This window comes from Orbicella faveolata, unplaced genomic scaffold, assembly GCF_042242905.1.
Source record: "Orbicella faveolata isolate gen_17 unplaced genomic scaffold, um_ofav_v1 contig_26, whole genome shotgun sequence".
NCBI classification, from domain to species: domain Eukaryota; kingdom Metazoa; phylum Cnidaria; class Anthozoa; order Scleractinia; family Merulinidae; genus Orbicella; species Orbicella faveolata.
The window spans coordinates 19,746,059-19,767,023 of NW_028301554.1; the positions used below are offsets into that span (position 1 = coordinate 19,746,059).

The 20,965-nt window shown below is 40.4% G+C and overlaps 3 protein-coding genes and 1 long non-coding RNA gene across 4 annotated transcripts; 2 read left to right on the forward strand and 2 right to left on the reverse strand.

Moving 5' to 3' along the window:
• Positions 1-1,049: 1,049 nt before the first annotated feature.
• LOC110066773 (chondroitin sulfate synthase 1-like) lies at positions 1,050-8,028 on the forward strand. Its single transcript, XM_020774018.2, has 2 exons — positions 1,050-2,271; positions 5,936-8,028. Exons 1-2 carry the CDS (start codon positions 1,528-1,530, stop codon positions 7,379-7,381), a joined length of 2,190 nt encoding a protein of 729 aa, XP_020629677.1. The 5' UTR covers positions 1,050-1,527; the 3' UTR covers positions 7,382-8,028.
• On the reverse strand, positions 4,411-5,940 carry LOC110066776 (uncharacterized). Its single transcript, XR_002298607.2, has 2 exons — positions 5,090-5,940; positions 4,411-4,783 (listed from the first exon to the last, which is right to left on the reverse strand). It is a non-coding gene; the product is annotated as an uncharacterized LOC110066776 (long non-coding RNA).
• Positions 8,029-12,414: 4,386 nt separating the features above from the next.
• LOC110066688 (uncharacterized) lies at positions 12,415-14,569 on the forward strand. The gene has a single exon (XM_020773927.2). It carries the CDS (start codon positions 12,486-12,488, stop codon positions 13,335-13,337), a length of 852 nt encoding a protein of 283 aa, XP_020629586.1. The 5' UTR covers positions 12,415-12,485; the 3' UTR covers positions 13,338-14,569.
• LOC149108460 (pituitary tumor-transforming gene 1 protein-interacting protein-like) lies at positions 13,865-20,908 on the reverse strand. The gene is made up of 2 exons (XM_089296374.1): positions 20,335-20,908; positions 13,865-15,960 (listed from the first exon to the last, which is right to left on the reverse strand). The coding sequence occupies exons 1-2, from the start codon at positions 20,756-20,758 to the stop codon at positions 15,707-15,709; spliced, it is 678 nt and encodes a 225-aa protein (XP_089152500.1). The 5' UTR covers positions 20,759-20,908; the 3' UTR covers positions 13,865-15,706.
• Positions 20,909-20,965: the final 57 nt, after the last annotated feature.

The following is a 20,965-nucleotide window of genomic DNA, read 5'->3' on the forward strand; positions in this document are numbered from 1 at the left end:
GAGGTACTCGGCACTTAGGAGAAGTGATCCTAATGGGTTTGTTTCCCAAGAGGTTTAAAAGCATCTTGATGTTTTTTTTTTTTTTTCGCTCCAAGATATCGTATCTCGAGCCCGGATTTCAAGTTATTTTCTATTCCGAGGAAAGAAAAATATTTGAGGATAAGACTTATTGTCAGATGCGAAAATGACGCGAGACCTGAAAATATCAAGGGGCAATGAAAAATATATCACCAAATACGAAAATATCTCGGAAAAAAATGTCCTTGAGATATACGTTCTTAGATGAATCCAGCCGGTTAACTCGGATCTCATCACCGGCCCGTCCGCCCCCCCGCCCCGTGGACCACTTTGTTCTTCCGAGCCCTGAATCTTTTGAAAGGATTCTTCCAGCCGTACGTTGGTTTAGGTCCATTCCTTGCTAACAATTGGTCTGAAAGTGGTAAGACAATCGTCAACGACTTTTCTCTCCGCAAGTTAAAGCAAGCGTAAAGAATGCATTGACTATCCACTGTTTACTATTGACACCTGACTGGCAACGAGTTCAAATCCCCAGATAAGAGCCTTTCAAAATCGCTCTCTTGTTTGATTAGGTTTGTTTGCAAGTTAACATAAGTGAACATTTTTGTCATAACACAATCACTACCCAACGAAAATCACACCTTGATGAAGTATGTCCAAAAGATGCGGTTCCCCATTAAAAAGAAACTAGTAAAACGAAAACGGACTGTGTATGTAAAAACGTAACTGACTATTGGGGTTCATGTTTATGGAAAAATCGCAGATTGATACACTTTTGAAAACACTATATTGACAGCGAGCTGTTAACTTGCTCGTGAGTTCACACAGCTATAAATCAGAGTTTTAATTATTTTTGCAAATATCAAACTAAATCCTGACAGATTATAATTTTAGCACAGGAAAGTTATTTTTCCCTCTGACATGTTAACGTTTCGTCTGATGAACCTAATACTCTTTGGGTGATTTTGGTTTGTGTTTTGCGTTGTGTGTGTGTGTGTGTTTTTTTTTTCTCCTCTGATGAGCATCAGTCATGGTTGACGATTTAACCAGAGTGTGAAGCACTGAAGTCCACTCAAGCGTGCTAAAACCTAACTAAGTCGGTTCTTTTGTTGTGGTTGCCGGTGAAACAATATTCCCAGCCAATCAGAGGGCTCGAAATGATTTATTTATGTCTCACGAAACTTGACTGGAGTCAAGAAACTACAAGAAAGAGAGCAGCTTATCGGACCATCCGCGTGGGTGAAATGAGGGAAAGTATAGAGCCCAAGTAGGATAACAGATAGCGCCAAAGTTTCCTCGGCGACCGAAAGCGGAACCAAGCATTCACGAATTTCGCACGTGTATGGTGTGACGTAAGGGCGATCGTAAACATGGCCGACGGTAATTTAGTGGGCTTCTCAAAATCATTAGCGGTCTCCGAAAAAAAGGACGCTTGGTACCTACGGTCGTAACTACCAGTCTATCGATATATCTTTAAAGGATTTTTTGGCGTTTTCATTTTTATTCGCCATGAAACCAAGACATATGAGTATCCGTGGCGTTGTGACGATGTTTGGTGGTTTGATTTTTGGCTTCACGGTGGCTTTGTTCCTGCGGCAAAATCTCTTGCCTGTCCAGTCCAGGCGATGCCATATGAACTTCGTGAGAGACGTGCGGCCCAAAACGATGGCTAAAGAGCTTAGCTCTCGGCATCTTATTTTCATTGGCGTCATGACGGCGGAAAAATTCCTAGACTCGCGAGCGAAAGCGGTGTATGATACTTGGGGCAGAAGCGTCCCAGGGAAGCTGGAATTTTTCTCCAGCGGCATGTCCCAAAAGAAGATGGAGCTTCCCGTGGTTAGTTTACCGGGAGTGGACGATTCGTACCCTCCTCAGAGAAAGTCCATGATGATGTTGAAGTACATGCACGACAACTACATCGAGCAGTTCGACTGGTTTATGCGTTCCGACGATGATGTTTACATTAGAACTGAGAAACTCGCGAGTTTCCTTCACTCCTTGAATAGTTCTCAAGACATTTACCTCGGCCAAGCTGGCACGGGAGCGAAGGACGAAAAGGGCTTATTAGGCCTGGGCTGGGGAGATAATTTCTGTATGGGTGGCCCTGGAGTGATAATGAGCCGGAGCGTTTTAAAGAAGGTTGTACCTCACATAGAATATTGTCTGAAAAATCTGCTCACGTCCCACGAAGACGTCGAAGTTGGACGATGTATCAAACGTTTTGTTGGGATTCCGTGCACTTGGTCTTTTGAGGTAGGTTTAGCCTTTTTAAAGTCATAACTATTCTATAATTAATTTTATATTTAAGTTCATGTCGCTATGGGTTTTTGGTATGTTGGTGATTATCGTTTGGTGCCTAGGAGTCGGTCACCAGGAGTCTGGATCAAACATCCCAATGTTATTTCAACTTATTGTTTTACAGTGTTATGAGTGTTCAGTTGATGCAGGATGAGATTTGAATTGAATTATTGTCATTTTTAGGCTTTATTCCTGTAAACTGTTTTTTTTTTTCAGAATATTCATCTCATAAATTTGCTCTTTCAATATTTAACTTTCTCTGACAGATTATTCATTATTTTTATTCTTTCATATACACAGTTTTGTGCATTATAATTTGGTAGTCCATCCTAGCCATCTGAATTTTGTGAAAATGCTTAACGATCATCTGAAAATTGAACTGAAACGGTTAACTTACCTCTTCAAGGGCAAAGCTGAAATTGCATGTCAGGACTTCATCAGTAATAGATGGTAAAATCCCTGTTCCAATCTAGACTTGTCTGCATGGCCTATGTATGGGAACACCTCCCACCCAGCAAGTCTAGCCTGTTGTGAATTTGCAATATATCGGTTTAGATTTGGCTGAATTTTGAAAATGTGCCTTAAACCTTTCTGTGCCTTGTCATCTTCACTAAGTGAGTAGGAGAGAGAAGTGAAGATGGTTCCCTTCTTGCTTCAAAGTGGTGGGGTGGGGGGAAGGGTTTTTTGATAATTATTACGGGCCACACACTAGACAAATTGATCTGCTATGAGAACGTTTTTGTTTTCCTCACTTGAATATCCTGAGGAAATATTTTCTTACATTGAAGTTCAGCTCAAAGAGATTTGCTTGCCTGTGAATACCACTTGCCTTGCTTCTGAAATGTTAGCCTCTTTTGATGTTGAAGGTGGGCCCATTCGCCTTCCAATGAGCAGTCTTAATACACCACTGTTATTAGATGCGTACTGCATATATTTCATACAACTATCCTCTGTAATAATGGGACAAATACTACTTTGAGCTAGCAGAAGTTTGTAAGATGGCAGGATGGAAAGACGGTGCTATTGGGATAGTGGGGCTGTTAGGTACCCTCCCATGGGCACTTGAAAATGCCTTGTACTACTTAGGGTAAAATACCTATTCCTATGTGAGTTTACCTTGAAAGCTCTATCAAATGTCACAAATTTATTTTTGATATATCATTTTTCCAAGTTTACTCCAGTTGAACATCAATGATTTTAAGTTGTCATGAATGCTTGAGCAGTAATTCTTGCACAGGCCCTGCTCTGTATTACCTCAAAACAACAAGATAGCTATACTTTTTGCCCAAACTGAGGTGAAATCATTCTTTGTTTGAATGACTGGACTCTCTAGAATTTATAATATAGTGCAATGAAACGAGGTTAAGTTTGATCTTGTTGAATGTCCTAATACTCCATGGCACTAACTATGGCTAGCTGTAGCAATCATGTACAATCATTTTTTTCCATAAATGGTTAAACTTACTTGTACAAAACACTATTGCTAACAGATATTTCTTTTAAGTTTTATGGGATGAAAAATTTTGACAACTGGAAGGTTTTGTTGAGGCTGCAAACAAATAAACTTATGTTGATGAAAGCTGGAAAAACTTTGGTTCCATACAATAAAGTGAACTGTTTTTCCTTGGCTGGTTATGTGGGCAGAATATTTAAAAGCTAAAATTTTAATATTTTCCCAGCTGTTCACCTGCCAGCTTTCTCAAGAAATTGTTTATTTTTCTCCTTTTTGATATTGTTTTAGTGTGCTAGCAAAATGTAAATCACAGATAATGTCATTTGTGTGTTCCCTTTAAATGGGAACTTAAAATTTAAATGGAATGGTTTTTGGGAAGAGTCAATAGTTCTTGTTATGCCCTTCAATCATGGAAACAAGGTGATATTATTGAAAGCAAAGAATCTTTTCCTGTTTAAATGTTGAGAAAAATATTTGTTTAGCCAGATGTAATATTTTTGTTGAGGAATATAGGAATAAAATTTTACAATGTGTTAGGTGGTAATTTTGGTGCTGCAAAAAGGCTAAGCTTAATGTCCTGTTAAGTTAGTGGTTGAATTTTGTGAATTGACAAAAAACTCTTTGGAACAAGAAAAGACTGATTGTCATTATAGTCATATATATTTACATATGGACGTTTAATTATGCATTGTACCATCCATAGAATTAATTTTGTGTTAGAAATCTATAAAATACATGGATTTGAATTAAGTAAATTGCCAACCTTTTTAAAATTGTCATTTTTTGAAATTTTCAGTTGCATTAACATTCAAAGTAGTCAAAGTATATGAGACTTATCACAAAGGACTTTATACTGGAAGTGATATTAAGGAAGTCTATCATCTTTCCATGAAATGATTGTCACCAAGATTTGAAAATATATTATGTTAACATAACAATACTTTAACATTAATCAAAAGGTCCTTCGATTCTTTATTTCAGCAAGCAACTCCACTGGACAATAATTGTAAAATCCTAAGGGAATAAAATGAAAAATGTCGCTATGAATTTGTACCTATTAAAAGGAAAACCTTCTCGTGATCACGAGGAATTTTAAGTTGTAAATTGTGTCATGCGTGATGAGTGCGTCACTACTGAGGGTTTAAAATTGTTAAAGGAGTGAATGCGAATGTTTATAAGTCAAGCTTTTCAAAAGGTTTCAAATGGACCAAAACAGAAGCTTAATTCCCTTTCTCAAGTTACAGTGTGGTACGTTCTAAGTACGCTTTGTCCTCAGTTTGTGCCAACAGCCTCGCAATATCATCAGATGCGTAGACTTACTTTTCAATAGCAGCTTTATCGAACTTTATCTGCTTGATCCAGTGGTCACGATATCACGTAACAATTCTTTCATCATCTCAGTGGTGCCGATTAAACAGCACCAGTTAAAAAAAACCCTGATTAAAGTGAAGCTTCGTGTTGCGATTCCGTTTTCGCCACTGGCCGTTCGTAAACCCACTTCAGGACTATATTAAGCCGAGTAATTTATTAGTTGTTGCTTTTCTGACGCTGTAATGTATATTCATTTCAGTTATGCATGGATGACCAATGTCGCGCTTGCATGGTTCAAACCCTACCTCGCGGCCCAGAAGTTTTCTTTCTGATTTTTGCAAAGCGGCTGGAAGCCAAAGAATGTGAAATTCTTTATAGGTGTAACGGCCACTCCTAGCACCATCCAATTAAATTGGTTTGTACCGTTTCCCCTACCCTACGGACCAGAAGTTTTTCTGATTTTTTCAACGCGAATGGCAAACGCGAGATTGTGAAAAAATAACCCCTTCTTAGAGATAAAAAGTTCGAATGCTGTTCTGATGAAGTTTGCCAAAGAATCATCATAAGTGTAACTGGGCCATTCCGCGCGCCATCCAATCAAATTGGTTTGTATCCACTTTCCAAACGTTGCAAAGCACGAATTGACACTAAGAAAGAAGCGCGGATTTCATTCACTCTCCATTCAGTGCACGTTCAGAAAAAGGGTTGACGATCGAAAAGTCGACTTTTAAGATCAGAAACGGCGACTAAACTTATTGTATGTTGTACTGCAAGGGTTTTGCTTAAATGGCAGGTTAATCCTGTGGAAACTTTAATGGTTGTGCTCTAATATGAACTTGCTTTCTTTTTTCATAGATGCAAGCTCTATTCTACCACAATCAGAGCAAAACACAAGCGTTCCACGGGAACCTGGACACCAAGTCTGTCCGTAAAGCCATCACTTTGCACCCGGTAAAACAGCCCTCCTACATGTACCGCCTCCAATCACACTTCATGACCATGCGCATTCAAGATCTTCAGCACCAAGCAATCAAACTCCAGAGAGTCCTCAAGAACATGGATCGACTGCTGAACGCTACTATAAGCTCACTTTCAACTGAGGAGAAAACAAACCTGCAGGGCGCGCGAGATTTTCATCATCAGCTCAGCGCAAAGTACTCCGAGCCGTGGGACATGTTCACCGCGCAGAAGTATTACTCCGAAGCTACGCTTCAACCTCCAGAGACGGGTATGCGAGACCCGTGGAAAGACGGGCTTAATCACGTGCTAGGGCAGACAATGGGACTGATAAATGAAGAGGCGAAGCGAGTTCTTCATCGCAGTCTCGAGTTCAAGAAACTCAATCATGGTTACATGCGAGTGCATCCACTTTACGGTGCTCAGTACGTCATGGACATGCTCATGAAGTATCACCGACACATAGGGCACAACCGCAGGCGCATGACCGTGCATGTACGTCATCATGCCTTCTTACAATTGCCCTTTGGTAACATGGTCTACCGCGCTGAGCCCCTTGTAAAAGAGGTCCCCACGGTGCATTTCATTCTTCCTTTGACAGGTCGCATTGGAACATTTCGCCGATTCATGGAGAATTTCGAGGACATTTGTCTCAAAAAACGCGAGAACGTTAAACTTCTCGTGGTTTATTTCCCTTCTGTCTCTCCTCCTCACGAACATAAAACTGTAATGAAGGCCTATGAGACCAAATACCCCGAAGCGGATTTGTTGTGGCTTGAAGCTATTGGAGACTTTTCACGGGGCCTGGCTCTTTCCCTTGGAGCAAATCAGTTTGAGAGGCAAGCTTTGCTGTTCTTTTGCGACGTCGATTTGGTTTTTAACGCCGAGTTCCTTTATCGGGCCCGTATGAACACGGTCCTCGGTCAGCAAGTTTATTATCCTATGGTCTTTAGTCAGTTCGATTCAGAGATAACGTACCCTAACCATACGGAACCCGACACCCAGTTTACGGTGAACAAGGACGCTGGTTTTTGGAGAGCTTATGCTTTTGGTATAGTCGCAGTTTATAATCACGATCTACGCTCTGCCGGGGGATTTGACACAACAATTCAAGGATGGGGACTGGAAGATGTGGACTTGTACGAAAAGTTTGTTAAACATGAGGAGATCAGTGTTTTCCGCGCGGCAGATCCTGGTCTTGTTCATGTTTATCATCCCGTAATCTGCGATCCTAAACTTGTGGATCGTCAATACGCGATGTGCCAAGGGTCAAAAGCCTCAGGTTTTGGCTCGGAGAAGTCGTTAGTCCGGCACATGTTATCAAAAGGCTATATAAAAAGATAATTGTAATATCCAGTCCTGATTAAGTCCATGGATTGGTCCAAATAATATTGGGGTAAGTCTACAGGTGTGAAGCTTGCAGTTTTGAACCTGTTCGTTTTGAAATCGGCTGTTCTTGCAGCAAAATAATTTATTACTGGCTCGTGTCCGGCTTTGGTTTGAGTCTTGATAAAATATTAGATCTAAAGCTAAAGAATTTTTTTTACGCGAAGTTTTGAATTATTTTTACTTACTGTTCAACAAGTGCCAATAGGTAGGGGAGATGTCCCCCAGTATAACACTGTCTACGTTTATTGCGTTTTCCTTGCGTTTTCTAATAATTTATCATCTCGTGATATGATCAAAATGTGATATGGTCTAAGGTTGTCTTTTTAGCTATTTATTACACTATATATATCAAACATGGGAGTTTTCACAATGGGTATAGCGTTCACTTTGATACTTAAATCACTCAAGCATATTGCATTCTACTCTGGTACCTTCCCCCAGAGGAGTTTGGGACGTGAATAGAGAGTTATTGTAGCATTTCAGTCACATCACCTACTCTATATTATTGAAGTTGTCTCTAAATATCCACAGATTTTTATATTGTTATGAAAAAGGTTATTGTTCATTGTGGTAAGGTACAATAAAATAAACTGAAGTATTTACATTTGTCTTACAATGTTTGTCACAAGCTGGTATTACTAGGTACACTGCAAGCTTAACTGTTAATTTTGTTACGTTAGTATACTGATTTTGGGGAAGCGAAATCGAGATCAACAGTGATTACCATGAGAGGCGCCCAACGGAGGAGTTCTGGAAAGGTGCTAATCTTTTGCTGGCCGGGAAAGACTGATGACCCGTTGGAAACGGTTTTTTTAAATTCCGCTTATAAGCACCCCCACCCCCCACCCCCCAGGATATAAGCCCCTCCTTTTATAAGCCCATCCAAAACATGAAGTATCTAAATTGACATTTCACTTAACCAACGAAAGTTGAATCTGGTCTTTTAACCCTTTGAACACCAACTACGCATATAATGGTCGCGCTTAGGTAATTAATGGTCGTGCTCTTTGTACCACTTGTGACGTCATCAGTTGAAACGTCATCAGATATTCTTGATAAACAGATAGTAGTACTAGGCTAGGCCTTTCCGCACAATGGTCAGGTTTAGATATCGACGACATTCCGACGTCGCAAATCGAAAAACAACGTTATCAGTTTTGGTGCAAAAACGGTGGTAAAATGGTCCACTAAGCCTATGATTGATCAAGGTCCATTTCTAGGCTTCGCCCGTAATTAACATCCAACTCTTCACGGCAGCCAGAAAGAGCATACAATGCAAAAGGTAACCAGTGTAAAAGGGCCGAGAAAAACAGAAAGGAAAGGGGTAACAAACAAAATTCAGAACGGTTAATGGCAAAAAAAAAAAAAAAAATTGACTTATGCCAGGAGCCATAACCGGGGACGGAGACCGTAAGTCTCGGGATTCGCGCGCACCTATGATATGGGACAATTTTTCTATTTTTAGAACAAATTGCGCCATCCTGACGTCTTATATCCGCGCGGACTCACGCACATGTCAGGGGCTCTCGCGTGGATGTTGTCACGTTGCGTGATCAAATGGTGAGAGTTGAGAGATTCTCTTGCGTATTTTTCACAGCGATGGCAGGGAATAAGGCAGGGAATACGAACCAGGGCGTTTATACGTAGTTTTATGCTCTGAGCTAAAGGAAAAGGTGGGTTTTTCAGGGTCGAAAACAAGACTTCAATCTCGCGCTGGGAATGAATAATAAGATCTGCTCACGCTAGTTGTAAGCTTACGTGTATGCTTAAGAATATAGCAAGAAAACTCTCTATTCTGGTATCGAGTTAATTTGTGAGTTTCTCAGACAATGTTTAATCATAACCAAAACCTGTTTTGATGGTTTCTTATTGTCTCTGCTTGTTTGGTGAGTTTGCAAAAGTTTTTGAAAGGAAAGTCTGACGCGTACAATTAGCTCATTTGCATAGTGCATGCAGCTCGTGCACTTTCAAGTCCGAGTCGGTGTTTTCAATTGTCAACAAATTTTGACAAAGATTTCTTTCCTTATTTTTTGTGCTGAGATGCTGCAACAAATTTCACGAATGCAAAAAAGGCTACTAACATCATGTGTGTTTCTTCAACATAAGCATAATGAAGTTTTACACTGCGAAAATGACAATAGACAAGGAGTTTTGATAACTCGATCATCAAAATCGAAATCGTTATTCCAAGTTGATTAAAGAAAGCATCATCGTAACTTTGCTGATTGTTTCTGCTTTATTCACATATTTCAGCTTAGCTTTTAATATGTTCTCAAACATTTATCAATCTTAAACATATTTAAAAACTATAGAGCTATTGTTTGAGTTCGATGTACGCTTTCACACGAAAGTGCGGCGGAAGTACAATTTGTCATGTTTACTGACTCTACAAAACACGCATAGGCGGGCGCTCTCATTCATCGACAACAGAGAATTTACTGGATTTTTACACGAATAAAACTGAGCAGTATCTACGGACGTAAAGTTGTTAAGCCTTGATGAAACATCAAGCGTTGCTTACAATTCAAGCGAAACTCAAACTAGCAATTATTTTGTTTTACTTTTAGACTGACAAATTCCTCGCAAGCGTGTGGCAAGAGGAGCTAGGAAACTATGAAGTCCTGAAGCTCTGCTCTATCTAAATATATCCAGCTAGTTTTTTGCTGTGTAATGGAAAAGCTGTTAATCTTCAACATATGTGAAATTTAAAGTGGAGTAATGTACAGCTCATGTAAAAGAAGCATCAGTCGGAACACAACTTGGTCAGCGATATATGTAAGCTTACAGCGGAACATGCCTAAATTCGACACAGTCTTACTTCACTCAAACTGGAGCAGCTTACGACGAAAATACTTAAGCAAAATTCCAACAGACGTAAACGCGCTGAGTTGTGGGGCAAAAACATGAAACATTTCGGGAATTTCTGACGCCATTTCCCCCGCGCGACATCCGCAAAAATCCTCGCAGCATGTACGCGCGTGTGCCGCAAGTGATGGCGCAATTTGTTCTAAAAATAGAATTATTGTCCCATATCATGGGGACAACCCCAATACTTGAGATGGCGCGCGCTTACGGTCTCCGTCCCCGATTATGGCTCCTGCTTATGCGCATGCCTGGAATTGAAATTTTGCTCAATTTTGTACCTAATCCTCGAAAAATCTCTCCTTTTAGTAAAAAAAAAAGCTTTCTTTGCAAAACTTCGGCTTATTTAGCGTCATGGCAGCTAAAAAACCTGACTAAATGGTTAAAAACGGTATTTTTTGGTGACAGTTTGGTGTTCAAAGGGTTAAACCTATCTACCTTCATTTTGTAGGTCAGGTGTGCATTTGGATTTCCTTCTCTCTGACGTATGGGAGATTTTTTGGGACCTTGCTGGGGAACAGAACTTGTGTATGTTTCCCCTGGGGTCTGTAACAGATATAACTTTGTTTGGTTCCCCTTTGCCACTGCCGAAGGAAAAAACACCGTTTGGAGTGATCTTGGGCTGTTTTAGCGGCGAATACGTAGGAACTGTGGATCGAAACACTGAGATTGTCCGGTTTTGCACTGAATGATAATCGTCGGGACTTACATGCTTTGGAAATATGTAGAGCCTTCAAATCTTTAGCTATATAGCAAAGTGAAGTGCCCCACAGAAACCTTTACCGTTTTGCTATGCATGTAGTTTCTACGTTAGAGCTCATGATAAATGGTTTGCTTGTTCTTGTTGCAGCAAATGAGTCTACATGGAGTTCAAGATAAACTTAAACTAATACATAAGCTTAACATTTGTAAAGAAATGAGCGTAACTTACTTGAAAAGCGAGGAAGTGTCGGGAATTCGTTTCCACAACAGAAAGAACAGAGACACCCTACGGGAAGCTTGCTTGCCGCTTGTATCCGCCAAACTTCGCGAAATTCCGGGAAGTAACCAAACAAACTTACTTCGCCATAATATGAGAATCAGTGCGGTTTTTGTTCTGATTCTCATTTGCTTGAATCCTAAGGTCGCTCCTTGCATCCCGCGTCTGTGAATGGCGCGAAACAAACGCGAACCTACCCGTTACTTGATTGGCTGATCTCATTTAGTGCATAGACTGATGTATTCAAAAGTAACTTCAAAAGTTGAACAACTACAGAGGTTTTTTTTTAATATACGTCTGTAATTTTGATCCCCAAGGTTACTTCGACTTGATCCTCTTTTTCCCTAATTTCGTACCCTACAAGACAGATTCCTTTCTCTTTCTGGAAATCTCTGGTTGTTAACCTCTTACCCCAAATCTGAAAATTTCAATCAGACTGTAAACAAAATGGTTAGACAATTTTGTCTCGATTGACCGGAAAATTTCCGAAGTAAATGTCTTAAATGGAACGTAGTAAAAGGTACTCCAAAATTTCCAACATAAATATCCGAATGGAAAATTTACCTTCAGCCATTCTCTTATTTGGTACTCTACTAATCTAATTATTAGATATAGCCTTTCCAGCTAAGCGCTTGGACCCTACTGGGTATTTTGAAGGATGTGGGTGGTTGACCATAAAGAGTGATGAAGGAAGCGGGGCCGGTGTGGGGGAGTCAAAGAAGAGAGAGCTACTTTAAAAAAAAGATAGAACAAAGAAGAGACAACATTTTATCCGTTACTTTGCTCTTCACTTTTGAACAGCTGCAATGCAATACATTGAACACATTTTGAAGCCGATACTTTTTCTTTCACCTCTACCAAAACTACACTTGATTTCCGCTTATTACGTTATGGTTTTCAGTTTTGTTCTGCATTTGCAAAACAATTAATATTATTGTGGTACAATTAGAACTGAACATCACTTATTTTATCTAGCACTCACCTCGGCTAAAGTGTTTTCTCTCCTCTGACTAACTTAGTATAGTGAGTCAGAGAGCGACAAGTGCCGGGATTTAAAAAAATTTCTACGTATATTGCGTTACCTTCAGATCTATTTTTATGACATTAGCGTATGGCGGAAGCTATTAATTGATTAATGTTCAACCAAACCAGACATTCATTCAGACTAAGCCGTTCAAGACACTGCTTCTCTCTGGATTAAGCAGTCTAATATTTATCATGAAACGCTATGACTACGGTTTAATTGCTGGTTTACCAGCTCTAGCAACAAGCTGTGTTCCTTTAATCATTGTCTTAGCCATGGGCTTTAGTTGCAAGGAGAGAGCTAGAGCTCTGATTCACTGGATTGTATCGAGTGCGTTTTCCGCCATCATCACAAGAAAAATTGACAATGGGCTAACACGATGGTATTTTAGAGACATAGATCTAACTCGTTCGGAAGAACTTTTGGGGAAGGTCTTCTCCAGTCTGTTCGGATTGTATTTTCTGCTGTTTACCATGGCTTCGTCCCTGTTTTGGGAAACGCTACTGCTCAATATTAGCTACAGCTGTAACACCAACGACGATTCTGTGGCCATGGAATGTTTCGAATACGACATCAAGGAAAATGTTGAGTTTTGGAAGGCGTTTTCGAGGCTTGGAGAAGATCCCATCGATTGTAACAGCGCCAAGGTTCTTAATGGGTCTGTAGGTGTGATTTGTTACCAGATGGTTTTCAACATCGGTGCCGCCTCGGGGGCTAGCTACGGTGGTTTCAAACTTTCTATGATCGCAGTCAACGCAGCCACAAGCGCCATGCTATTGCACAAACGATCAGCAAGCATAACCAGGACAAGAATTATCGTTGGCTTACTCATGACTGCCATTTATGCGGTGTTCTTGGTTTCTCAAGTTGTCGAAAGCGAGAAGGGGTCGTTAAGTTTGATTGTGACCCTCGATTCACACAGTTTCGCTATTTATCTGCAGATGATCATGATATTTTTCGCTGGATTCGCGTTTGTGTTTTATATCCCTTGGAAAGAATTGATAAGTTTTCAAAATCATTTGTATCTTTATGATCCCATTGTTTGAACCCGGCAGGAGAAAGACATAAAGGAGAATAGACGGAATTTAGATTGGATGGAGTCGGGGTGGGGTGTAGTCTCCTTCGCAGCCGTTATTAGGGTCGTCACGCAACGCTCCTCCCCACTAACAACTCTCCTAGTGGTGAGGAGCGTTGCGTGACGACCCTAATAACGGCTGCGAAGGAGACTAGGTGGGGTGGGGAAGTAACCAAAATGCGAGTGAAGCCCGGAAGAGTACAGAAGACACTATGATTACTCTGAAGACCCTCTTGGGTTGGTGAGGTCGTGGCAGGGGGAAGGGGAGTGGGTGGGTGAGTGGAGGAGAGAGCTGGAGCCTTGAACCCCTTTGGGGGCCCTTTGTTCACTGTTCATAATGAATGCAGATATCTTTTCTATCCTATTTCCTGTGGGAGGAAATAGCCCGTGGTTCACCTAGACGAGTCACGAAATCCTGAATATACAGGTGGTGTAAACCGTAACACAGGCTAGAATACTGTAAGCTAGAGACAGTGATGGATACAGATACAATGAGAATATGTTTCGTTTGGTTTATTGGTTTTCCTCACCTGTCAACTGTATTGTTAATAGAAATTCAAAGATCACAGTTACTCTTCTAACGCAAATAATTCATGTAAATACATACATACATACAGTACATTTCAGTATGTCCTTCACCTCATCAGCAAATGATGATCCCTTATCACATGAAACAAAGTTTTTTTATTTTTAATGATTATCATTTCTTTTTTTACAAAATGGAAAACAAATCTAAGGCTGTGCTGAAGGAAAAATTACAGGAAATCAGAAGTTTTGCAACTATCAAATGTTGGGTTGACCACTTTACTTCTTCGCAAAAAGTAAGTTTGTTTGTTGCTCTAAGGAGTACCTAGGATAATCAGGTGCTTCCACACTGCGTTGTAAAAAATTATGATTAACACAAGTTATATAGCCCACATAACTAGCAGGATTTTGTAAATGAGTGCTTTGTCTCAGCAGTGGATTCTCTAATGAGAGAGAGAAATCCACAATGAGAAATAGGGAATTTTCTCACAGCTTTTTTGCTAACGTTTGTGGTTTGCCATGGAAACAAAGCAATCATGAATGAAACCCCACCAGCTATGCAAGCGACAAGTTAATAGCATTAAAAAAAACATGCCCTGGCATCACTGTTCATGTATTTCTGTATAAAAAACAAAATTAAATGACTATCACTCACGACTTGAAGTACTACAATAACAATCAGTTTAGTATTGGCAATATATTAAATTTTGTATGGTAATCTGTAATTCAATGTAACCACATCCCTTCCCTAACCCATTACTGACTCTCCATAAATTAAAATATAGCTCATCAGATGATCCGAGATGGTTATATCTTTCTCTTAGTTAAAATTGCGCACATCATTTTAAATATACACATTAATTTTCAGTTCCTCAGGTTCTGTTACTGACAATACACACATTAAATGAGAAGAGCTCTAAATGTACCATTCCAAAAAATTGTTTTTGTAAGGTCTTATAGTAAATCATATCCATCGATACAGTTAAGCCTACTTCAAAGTTGCTTTGGAAATAACACAGCTTTTTGTACCTATCGTCACCTTTTACATGCTCTGGGCTGGAACCTAGCTTCTACAAGTTTTAGCAGTGGAAAATGGCTGAACCTTTATCATACTGAAGATAACAAATAGCTAGTAATCAAAATTCATGGCTTCATATTACCTTGCAGACATTAAAATTGATTGATATAATATATACAAATAAATAATTTTTGAATAATTATTGTAATTATAATCATTTTTTTCAGGTTTTCTGTCATTTCTCCGCTGTAATGATTAGTTGAGAATTACCTTGCAACTAGGCTTTTAGCTAGATGGGTGTTGGGGTATCTTGTGGGCCTCAATTTTCTTTACATCCTGGATTGTCCAAATGCTTGCTAAAAGTTAGTAGTATTTTTTCGGCAAATTAGGTCTCTTTAAATTTATTTTCACCCAAATTGCCAGAAAATTACATGCTACAGTGTCCACCCTTAAATGTTGCCAATTTTCTGGAGAAGCATACCTCAGTCTTTTGGGGCAGGGTCAATCTTTGCATGCCTGCTTTTCAAATTCTAGCCAAAAGCCTGCTTTCAACTAAAACAATATTTCTTCTTCATTCATTCATTACTCAGAGCAACCCAGTAGTTTGTACAGTATACTTTTTGTTAAAGAAAGACTCTCAATTAGTGCACAGTAGAGATTAGTTAGCTTTCTAAAAAAATTGCATTAATAAACAAATTGAAAACAGTTAGAATAATGTGTATGCAACTTCGATTAAAAGTAACAAAATTGAAAATGGTGACAGGACACCGTGTTTCATCTGAACCCAGAGGTGCAGTTCAAGCAACTTCAGCATCATCTTCATTAGTTAGCAGTCCATACTTCTGTCGAATTGCATCAGTTTTGATTCTCCTTTCTGCCCTTCTTTCTGCATTTCGCTGCTGGGCCTCTTCACGTCTTCTCTGCATCTTCTTGTCTTCCCGTTCGTAGGGTACCTGCCTGCGGTTTCGGCAGCAGAGACAGTACACACAACATCCAATAATCACAAGGACAACAAATGCCACACTTGGAATTATATAAATCAAAAGGTGGCCTGTGGGAATAAAATATTAAGAAAAGTATGAGCAGCATGTATGATTAAAGCTTTAAGCCCCAGCCAAATGATAACAACATTTCAATGCAACATAGCGCAACATTGCTGGGTGCAACATGTTGCACGCATTTGGCCACCTTGTTGCAATATGTTGGGTGTTGTTGGCTCAAGTTTAAAAATGGTTAAATTTGAGCCAACAACACCCAACATGTCACAACATGCTGCAACATGGTGGCCAAATGTATGCAACATGTTGTGCCCAACAATGTTATGATATGCTGCATTGAAAGATCTTGAAATGTTGGGATTGTTTGGCCAGGACTTCAATTTACATACTTGGAGAAACTTTATTGTTTTTAGCAACCATACAAATGTGAGCATTACTGAAATCATAACTGCTGTCAGACTTCAATAACAGACACTTTGATCACAAAATTCTCAAAATAAAGCACAGAAACAATAAACCCTCATTTTGGAAATATTTTTTGGAATCACATCACGGCAGCCTTGCTCTAAGTGATTTTGGTTTTCTTTACCACATGTTTATTGTTAATTTATTTACATGAGGCAATGATTCCTCAATTTCACCCTTTTTTATTTTTTTTTTAAATTTATTTCACAGCAAATTTTGGTTACGTTTGAAATTACTTTCATTTTTAAAATCATTTGTTTTTATTTTGTTTCTTGGGATATTTTCTTCGATTTAAATTTATTTCTTGATTTATACTGCTACGATCATCAACGAAGAAACCTACAAGAGAATTATTGCAGGGAATCTGGTGAAGAACCGAAAGCAATTGGAAACTGCTAAAGTGAAGCTCCGAACGTACACAGGTGAATTAGTCAAGGTCATAGGAACTTTCAATGTTATTGTGAAGTATGAGAAACAAGAAGTGGAACTGCAAACACTCGTGGTGGAGGGATCTGGCCCTAACTTACTGGGAAGGGACTGGTTGAGAGTTCTCACACTCAACTGGAAGGAGTTGTTCAAAATGCAAGTGGTCAAAAACAACTAAGGGTCTTCACTTGAAAAATTGGTTGACCGGTACTCAGGAGTGTTTAGAGAAGGACTTGGGACCTTCAAGGGCCCAAAGGCAAAAATTCATGTGGAATCAGAGGCACAACCAAAATTCTTGAAGGCGAGACCAGTGCCATATGCTATGACAGGGAAGATTGAGGCTGAACTCAAGAGGCTACAAGATGAGGGAACGATTGAACCGGTTCAGTTATCGGAATGGGCTGCTCCCATTGTACCTATTCTGAAACCAGACGACTCAATTCGCATCTGCGGAGACTACAAAACAACTGTCAATCAAGTTTCAAAACTGGACAGTCATCCTATCCCGAAGGTTAAAGACCTCCTGGCGACACTAGGAGGAGGTGGAAAATTCACGAAGTTGGACATGAGCCAAACCTACCAGCAGCTTCTTCTGGATGATGAATCTAAACAGTACACCACCATTAACACACACAAGGGGTTGTTCCAGTACAACCGCCTACCCTATGGGATATCGTCAGCACCAGGAATATTTCAGCGGAACATGGAGAATCTACTGCAGAACATTCCTTATGTAATTGTCCGGGTGGATGATATCCTAGTGTCCAGAGCCCGCGATGAAGATCACTTAAACAACCTGGAAGAAGTCTTGAAACGACTACCAAGTGCTGGCTGGTGACTTCGGAAAAACAAGTGTGTGTTCATGAAACCTCAAGTAACCTACCTGGGTCACAAGGTCAGCAAAGAAGGTATTCAACCATTGGATGACAAAGTCGAAGCGATCACCAATGCACCAGCGCCCAAGAATGTGTCGGAACTCAAATCGCACCTGGGCATGATTAACTACTACCAGAAATTCCTGCCTAACCTGTCGAGCGTGTTGGCTCCATTGCATAATTTACTATGTAAAGGGACCTGCTGGGATTGGGGTAAAGAGCAGATGCAGGCTTTCCAGAAGTCTAAGGATTTCCTGAAGTCCTCTAGACTCCTTGTCCATTATGATAGTCAGAAGAAGTTAACCTTGGCATGCGATGCATCACAATATGGCTTGGGAGCTGTTCTCTTGCATCGAATGGATGATGGTTCAGAACATCCAATCGCATATGCTTCCAGGACACTGTCCAATGCAGAAAGAAATTATTCCAATCTTGAGAGAGAAGCACTTTCCCTGGTATTTGGTGTGAAGAAATTTCACCAGTACATTTACGGCAGACATTTTAGTCTAGTGACTGATCACAAACCATTGGAATCATTGTTCAATGAGAAGGCCACACCGCCTATGGCAGCAGCTAGAATTCAGCGTTGAGCCTTGACTCTAGCTGCATACAACTACTCCATTGAGTACAAACCAGGACCAGAACATACCAATGCTGATGCCCTCAGCCGACTACCCTTGCTGGTTAGTCCTTCAACTACACCTTTGCCTGCAGAAACTGTGTTTGCAATGGAACTCCTCAATTCAACACCAGTGAGTGTGAATGAGATCAGAACTGGAACCAGATGTGATCCAATACTGTCACAAGTAATCAAGTTCGTTCAGCATGGTTGGCCTAATCACAACTCAGATGAAGCATTGAAGCCCTACTTCACTAGGAAAGATGAATTAAGCGTTCAAGATGGATCTTTGCTGTGGGGCAATTGAGTAGTGGTCCCCCCCTAAGGAAAGAGCAAGAGTGGTAGAAGAGTTACACGAGACACACCCTGGAATTTGCCGTATGAAGGCGTTGGCGAGAAGTTATGTGTGGTGGCCAAAAATGGATGCAGACTTAGAGCAGAAGGTGCATCAGTGCAGTTCCTGCCAGGAAAACAGGAAGTCACCACCAGAAGCCCCTCTACATCCCTGGGAATGGCCTCATAAACCCTGGGTTTGACTCCACCTAGACTATGTGGGTCCATTCCTTAGAAAAATGTTTCTTATTGTGATGGATGCCCACTCCAAGTGGATGGAGGCATTTCCAATGAATACATCAACTTCAAGTGCTACCATTGAGAAATTGAGAATCGCTTTCGCGACACACGGCCTACCAGAAATTGTCGTCACAGACAATGGCAGCACCTTCGCGAGCAAAGAGTTTGGAGATTTCCTCAAACAGGACGGGATCCGTCACATCAGAACAGCACCCTACCACCCATCGTCTAACGGACTGGCTGAGAGGAGATGGCTGACACTTGAGACGTCACCAAGGCCACCTTATACAGTGATCCCGCATTCCCCAAACACCTATTGCTGATCAAGAGGGTCAAGCAGACCCAATTCCAGCATCGCCGGCAGCTGAACAGCCAGAATTGCAGTGGGAAGAAACCCCAAGGGAGCCAGCTGTTCCTGTGCAATCAACTACCCAAAGCATTCCAGAGAAGCGTTACCCTACTAGGAACAGACACGCCCCTCGATACTTGGCTGATTTTGTCATTAAGTGACCTTTTAGGTTATTAGGAGAGAGACACTTAAGAACTGCAAGCTAAGTTTTGTCGTTGATTTATTGTACTAGTTTTCATAGCTTAGTGGGGGAGTGTAGAATGTTGTGAGCTGCGTAACCGCTCCTCCAGTAGTTTTCCAGTAGTTCGGTCGGATGAAACACGTTGTCAGTCACTTGAATTAAAATAGAGTTGCGTTGTCGAATTTTGGCTGGTTTATTGGCTCTAGAGTATTACAAACAGTTCAGTTCCCATGCATTAACGGTGTTTGAGGGATTACAATGGATAAGAATTCGTGTTGAGGAAAGTAATCGAATGAAGTGATATTTAGTGTATTGTGAGGGATTACAACATATAAGAATTTGTGATGAGGAAGGTAATCAAACGAAATGATATTTAGTGTTACCAAGCGTATTTAAGCGAACGTGACTGGAAGCTGCAGTAGTTAGTAATCTGAACTGACATAAGTCTTAAGTTCAAAATCAGTCCAACTCCAATACCAAAACGAAAAGTTCACAACAAATTTCACTAATTCCTTACATGGAGCGAAGTGACTTCGATTATGGGGCGAAGTGACTGGGGGCGAAATGACCATGGGGCAAAATGATCATAAACCAACTGAGACATAAGCATGAACATAGGCATAACAATATAGCTTATGTTGACATTGTCCTCTCTGGCTATATAATAATGCATGGTCATGTTGTTAGTGCACCAGCCTCTAAATACATGTACATGTATAATCTGTGTGAGTGAACATTTTTCAAGCATGTCATGGTTAGCTCACCCTTTACTTTGACTTGAAGTAGTTGTACTTCTCAATACGACCGCAATGATATGTAAGCTTACGTGTCATCACCGAAGTGTCATAAGACAAAAGTGAGTCAAATACACTTTGTATTGTTTCTCCTACGTACATCATAACCTAAACGAAATATATAATTCTAGTATCAACAAGTTACCTGCAGCAACACACTGCTTCCAGTACCACTTATTATCCTTGCAATCACGAGGAACGACCTTGCTTGCTGGGTATTTTCTGCACGTATCGTCTGCCCCACACCAGAAGCAGTTGATATCTTCCACACAGTCACCGCAAGATGTACTTCTTTGTGGACAGGTTAAAGCAGGTGTCGTGGTAGGTGCGACAGTTGTCCATGTTCCGTTACTCTTTGTGGTGACTGTAGCAGGTGTCGTGGAAGGTGCGACAGTTGTCCATGCTCCGTTACTCTTTGTGGTGACTGTAGCAGCAGTGGCAGTTGGCCATGAGCTTTTCAAACTCGTCAAAGAATATGGTGTATTTGTGGTTGTCGTCGAATTGTTGCCCGCCACCACGCTACGTAACAAACAGATACAAAAGACAAACGTAAGTACAATGTTCTTCATGCTAACTGGCTTACGATGTTGGCTTACTGGAAACGGTAAAATGAAAAAAAAAACGCGTTCCAAGACAAGTTCCTTTCCAACTGTTGGGAAATTTGAATGTCTAAAGTGAAACCTCCAATTCAAATGATGGTAAAAATGTTGCGAAATGAATTATTTATGCGCGGAGACTGGAACCATAAAGATTGTTATCACGTTTTTGTCTTCGCG

Bases quoted from the DNA above. Each gene is read 5' to 3' on its own strand.
- LOC110066773 (XM_020774018.2), top strand. From the start codon at position 1,528: ATGAAACCAAGACATATGAGTATCCGTGGCGTTGTGACGATGTTTGGT. The intron at 2,272-5,935 runs GTAGGTTTAGCC...CTTTTTTCATAG, and splicing joins CGTGCACTTGGTCTTTTGAG to ATGCAAGCTCTATTCTACCA.
- LOC110066688 (XM_020773927.2), top strand. From the start codon at position 12,486: ATGAAACGCTATGACTACGGTTTAATTGCTGGTTTACCAGCTCTAGCA.
- LOC149108460 (XM_089296374.1), bottom strand. From the start codon at position 20,758: ATGAAGAACATTGTACTTACGTTTGTCTTTTGTATCTGTTTGTTACGT. The intron at 15,961-20,334 runs GTAACTTGTTGA...TTATTCCCACAG, and splicing joins GAAGCAGTGTGTTGCTGCAG to GCCACCTTTTGATTTATATA.